The sequence below is a fragment of the Epinephelus moara genome, chromosome 9 (assembly GCF_006386435.1).
Source record: "Epinephelus moara isolate mb chromosome 9, YSFRI_EMoa_1.0, whole genome shotgun sequence".
Taxonomy (NCBI): Eukaryota; Metazoa; Chordata; class Actinopteri; order Perciformes; family Serranidae; genus Epinephelus; species Epinephelus moara.
In genome coordinates, this window is record NC_065514.1 from 30837175 (window position 1) to 30843134 (window position 5960).

General features: G+C 35.5%; 1 protein-coding gene across 3 annotated transcripts in view; it reads right to left on the reverse strand.

Annotated features, from left to right (window-relative positions):
* Positions 1-274: 274 nt before the first annotated feature.
* The window catches only part of LOC126395462 (major histocompatibility complex class I-related gene protein-like), a 13789-nt gene continuing 8103 nt past the window's right edge, over positions 275-5960 (reverse strand). For 2 of the 3 annotated variants that reach the window (XM_050052947.1, XM_050052944.1), the window contains exons 5-8: positions 5715-5825; positions 5403-5420; positions 5189-5240; positions 3420-4223 (exon numbers count right to left, since the gene is read on the reverse strand). In XM_050052947.1, coding sequence (XP_049908904.1) covers positions 5194-5240; positions 5403-5420; positions 5715-5825 — 176 coding nt within the window. In that variant the 3' untranslated portion in view covers positions 3420-4223; positions 5189-5193. Of the gene's footprint in view, positions 787-977; positions 996-1339; positions 1442-3419; positions 4224-5188; positions 5241-5402; positions 5421-5714; positions 5826-5960 lie in introns of those variants that run through there. The other variant, XM_050052946.1, reaches the window with a different exon arrangement.

Genomic DNA, 5960 nt, shown 5'->3' on the forward strand with positions numbered 1-5960 from the left:
CTCAGAGGTTCCTGGTTTCCTTATTATATCTTCTACTAGTATCTCAGTGTTTATTTCAATGTAAAACATATCCAGAGTCCAGTGACTGATATGACTGAGCAGCTTGTTTATTGGACTCAGGTGACCAGAGGAGATGAATGAGCAGTTGTGTGTTTTCACCATATGACTGACAGCAAGGATCATGTGTCCTCGTCCAACCTCTGTGTAAATACTGAATGTTCAGGTAATATTAATATTACTGCAACTATAGTCAAAACCAAAAGAGACAAATCTATAACAACTGGGAACTTTATTGAAAAGCAATACATTTAAATCTGATATTCATTCATAGAAAATACAAAGGTACCATCATCAGGCCCTGCAGCTGGCTCTGCTGCTTTATATCTACATGGTATCTGCTCAGGCTAAACTACAGTGGCTGGCCTCACTGGCTTGATGGGAAACTTCATGAGTGACATGTCCTGCTCAGTTGTCCAACCACCATCACTGTCTTTTAAAAAACAGACAAGCAACACATTGTTGCATCAATGTAAAATTGATTAATAAATATATAATACAATAAACATTAAACATAAATTTACAATGTGAAATAAAATTATTACATTTAAATATCAAGCAAATAAAGTGTACTTCTTCACTTTTACAACAAGAAGCTTTCTTTCAGTCTCTTTTAGTTTTAGTTTAGTTTAGCTTTATAATATGACACATATCAAAGTGTTCACTTTGTTTTTCACAATCAGGTCTCTGGATTCAGTCTCAGACAGAGCTCGTAGTTGTTGTCAGGAGCTGTAAGGTCAGAAACAAAATGTCAATGTGAAATTCCTGAAGTCTCATCTTTCTCTGAACATTTAGAAAAAATAAATGCAGGAAACAGTCTTGAAAAAAAAAAAGATCTGCACAATAACTTGAAACACTTTTTAATCTGCAGCATAAAGTGTGTTTTAGATCAGTTGAAATAGAATAAAAGTTTTACTTACAAGGTGGGGGACTTTTGCCTGAAATCAGAAAGACAAATCAGTTCAGTTACAGCTGTAAATGCCAGAATATCTTCTGTCACATTTCCTCACTGAATGTGTTCCCCTCTTCTACTCACTCTGACTCAAAAATAAATCCATTCTACCCTTTTGTTTCATCCTGACTTTATTTCTTCACTGATCTCTTCTCTCCACATCATTGTGGTATAGTCACATTATCATGACTAACAGGCTCTGAGCCTTGAGATGCTTCCTGTTGGTTGCTTCAAAACTGATGCTTATTTATTCAGTTCAAATGCAACCTGGATAACAGAACTGAAAAAAAAGTCAGTTTAGCAGATGATGTTTGCATTTTTCTCTCTCACCTTTCTTCCTTTTGTAAACAATGAATGCAGTGGCAGTGATGAAGATGAGAGCAAGAACAGCCACTGCAGCAGTGATGGGGACGGTCACGTTTCCAGGCCTCTCTGTTGAACAAAACAAACAAACAAACAGAACTTGTTTTGTAGGTTTCATCATTGCCCTTGTTCTGTATTAAGTCTGAGTTCAGTAAAGAGTGGACAGGCAGCACAAAGCTGTCACTTGTGTGGTAAAGACAATGTGGTGTGTAAAATTCTTTCAAACTTTCTATGACTTTGTTAAGTCCTGTTAAACTTACATGATCTGACCAGTGATCCTGGGTGAGAATGTGCACTGGTTTGATTACATTCTTTAACTGGCTTATTATTATTAGTTCTTAACTTCCCTCAGTCTTACCCCAGTTGGTCCTGATCACTGCTTTGTCCAGTTTGGTGATGATGTCATCCTTCACACCAGAGAGATGAAACACACAGTCGTACCTCCTCCAGTCTTTTTTTCTTAGCAAAATGTTTCCCTAAAATAATGATGATGATAAGCCTGTTGAAGACAAAATTAATATTTTTTTTGATAAATTGCCATTATTATAAAATTTGAAAACCAACACAAATAAACAATAACAAATGGTTTGACAGCTATTTCAACAGCGTCTGGAGCCTATCACAGCTGACATTAGGCGAGATGCTGGGTACACCCTGAACAGGCCGTCAAACTATCACAGGGCTGACCACTAAATTTAAATTGGCTGTACTCTGACTTTTTAAAAATAATTCTAGTACTTTCCCTGGCATATTGAATAAATAACATTGATTTATTATTATTTTAACCTGGAAAAGCTTTTTCAGGATAAAACACTTGGGCGTATTAGTTTTATCAATGACAAAAATGTTATGAATAAATGCTGGATTGGATTCCTACTAAACTCTGCTACAACAGAACACAAAAATACCTTCAACACACCTTTTCTAAGTCCCTTCTCTTATCGCTCTGGGCTCCAATATCACGACAATTTATCGATAGCCTGAAAACATTCATTATATCTGTAAGGCTGTGTGTCACCCTGAACTAACGAATGTAAGTTTCTACAGTAAGGAGACTAACGTCAGGTCAGGACCATGGTCTGTACTCAGTAATAAATACATAGAGCACTTCACTGATCATTTAACAGGGAAAACGGGACAATTGGGCTAAAAATCTTCCAATTTGTTTTGGAACCAATAATTTTCTATGGTAGTCAGATTTTAGGACCAACATTTAATCATGAATTTGACAAATTGGAAAAAACAGACAAAACAAGTTCTGTAAAAATTCACTGCATGTCCAGTGAAAGACGCCAAATAATGCCTGTAGAGCAGAGCCTCATACTGAAACTGCGAAAGAGCAATTAAATTTTACAATCACCTGAAAAACAGTGACCCAGAACAATTCATATTCATTGTAATGTAACTGAATATCACAGACTGCAATGTTTTTGTGTACATTGTTGTTCCATCATGAAACTATGTCAGGTCATGTGGTTCTACCTGTTCTCAGCAGGAAGCTCCTCCCAAAGTTCAGATGCTTCCTCAGCCATTCAGGACAAAACTGGGTGAGGTAATTCTTCCAAAGCTCATTTCTGGCTCTCTGTCTGTCCCAGAAGTGTTTGGTGATGACAGCTTGTGGTTTTGAAGCCACCCATGACTCTGTGTCTAAGTCAAATGTTAGGGATGTCCAATTGAAGTACAAATACCTCAAAATTGTACTTGTGTGTAGTATTTCAGTAAATGTACTTTAACATTTTCAGTTACCAACTACACGATTCATTAACTCTGTAGAGGAACCAATGCCATAACAAGATTTAGATAGATTAAGATACTTCAAGATATTTATGGGTCAAAGGTGAAGTCTTCCACCATCATCCGTCAAGACAAAACTGTCAATCATTGTAGAAACTTCTGCTTCTCTTTTGATATTTATTTTGTTGCTTGTGCTCTGTCATGTTGCTGCTCATGAATCCACATCTAAAATATTGTTTAATGTGAATTGGCTGTTGTTGCAGTCACTTAGGCTACTGTGGAAGCTGATAACACATTAACAAACACTGAACAAATGAATGACTTTATTTCAAACCAAAAAACAAACAAGACAAAGATAACAGTGTCCGAAAAGGAGTAGGTACAAGTAAAACTTTATTTATATTTATTTATTTTTTGTATAGTCCTTAAAATGTATTTATATTTGTGCTTTGTTTCAACTCATCACACAGCCCATTCCACCAGTCCACCCCATAGAATGATATACCCAGACTCTTCTTAGTTGTACAAACACGTTGTTTTTGTAAAACATTATTTCAAATTTGACCAGATCGAAAAATTTCATTGCTTGTGACTTTAAAAACAGTGTGTTGGTGTGTTCTCTGTATCCCACATTGTGTAATGTCCTGATTGCTCTCTTTTGAAAGATGTATTATTGTTTTAAGTTTTACATAATTACAATAATTACAATTTACAACATTATCAATCGTCATCATTAACAGATTAAAAATGAACACAAACTCAAAAATGAATAAAATATAAAATAAAATTTCAAAAAAAGCTAAACTACACAGGCACACAAGCAATTTAAGGTGCAGTACTTCAGAAAATAACAGATTCTAAAACCAGGAAACATTAAAAACAGCAACAACAAAACAACACCAATGAAGAAAATGCTACAGTAGCTAAAAAGAGAATATAGTTTCTGTGATTTATGCTCAAGCACTAAGAAGAAGTATTTTATTTTGTAACACAATGGAGAGACAAGAGTTTATAGCTGGGATTTTCCTCCACAGGTGTGCTTCTGTCAGCTCTGACTGCCACTTCAATGATCGTGTTTGCAGTGTAAATCAGTTCATGCCTGGCAGTCTGACTTATCCTGTGGGGGGGACAAATTACATACAGTAGAACTTCAATTAAAAGCTTTGTCCCAGCGTCCAGTCCCTTTCACTAGCCCAGTGTGACTACACATTTTGACAAATAAACACCTGTCTCAATTAGATGCTTAATCTGGTTGCCAAGCATTTCATTTTTTTTAAATAGATGTTCTTATAAAACCAGGTTGTTGGCTACCTCAAATTATGTGTCCATTCCTTGATTACCCTGCTGTAAGTTATTCATATTCCTTTAGACGGAGCTGGATCAAATTAATGATTCATTATTGATATGTTATCTGAAGCCTAATTTTTAAACAAGTAATATTCATACTGGTTTAAATAAACAATTTGATTGTATTTCCTGATCTTTGCTGAGCAACAGTTTTGTGTGAAAGGAATTTAAGGCCGGAATAAAGGCTTGTTGATTTCAGTGATTTAAGCAAATAATGGCAGTGGTGGAAAATAGAGCTGGGTGAACTCACCAGACAGTTCTAGCTGTTCTATTATTTGCCTTTACCCACTTAGTCATTATATCCACATTACTGAGGATTATTTATCACAGATCTCATTGTGTAAATATTTTATGAAAGCACTAATAGTCAAACCTACAATATCCTTGCAATATCGATATCCAGGTATTTGGCCAAAAATAAGTGTTTAAACCCAAAGAAGTCAGAATATATTTCACTAAAAGCAAAGATTCAGTCCAGTACTTTTACTTAAGTAGTATTTTAAGAAGCAGGACTTTCACTTGTAATAAAATATTTTAAAAATCATTTTGGTGATATTTTAACTTTAGTAAAGGACCTGAATACTTTGATACACCACCATTGATTTCTGGCCTGACAGGCATCAAATGTGTGCCCGCAATTCCATCTGGCTCAGTGACTGAGAAAATGTTTCTTTATGTAGCTTGCCTTTGTAAATTCTGGAACGTGCACATTATATGAGACAAAAACCTACTCACTGTGATCACTTAGAAGCTGAAGTGTTGTCTGACGACAATGAAGAGTCTGAAGCTAGAGGCAGAGGATTAAGTGAAATAATTCAAACTGAAATTGTTAGAGATAGGACTGGAAATGTATGATTGACTACTAATATTAACAAGGAAGTAAAAGCAGACACATTAAAATCTGAATAATAACACAAATATGTGGTATCTTTCATAAAGGAAAACTTACTGTTTGCAGGTTTGAATCCTGAAAACACAGATGAGAGATTACAGAATTAAACGTGAAGAAACAAAACTCTTCTGCATATTTTGTATATTTCACAGATCTGCTTTGAACGTTAAGGTAGAGAGCAGCTCTTCTACAGTATATACAGTACATCTGATGAGGACTTCTATGTTCTTTTGGCGGTAAACTACTAACCATCAGCCAGCTCACAATTTTTTTTCAAAACATTTATCCTTTCTCAGAGAAAACTTAATGTATTTTTATCACTGAGTTTAACCTGCATGTTAAATCAACTGATGGAGAAAGAAACCTCACCATGATGGTTCCTTCTCCAGATGCAGAGTCCAGTGATGCAGAGTGTCAGCAGCAGCAGCAGTCCTACAACAACTCCAATAACAGCACCAGCAGGAAACTGTGAGGGAGAAACTGGAACCACAACAGAACATTCACACTACTGGATGGAGATTAATATGTTTACTGGTTTAAATCTTATTTATCTGATCGTTTTCAGTTTGTTGATGTTCATAATGAATCATCCTTACGTACCAAAGTTTGTTATGG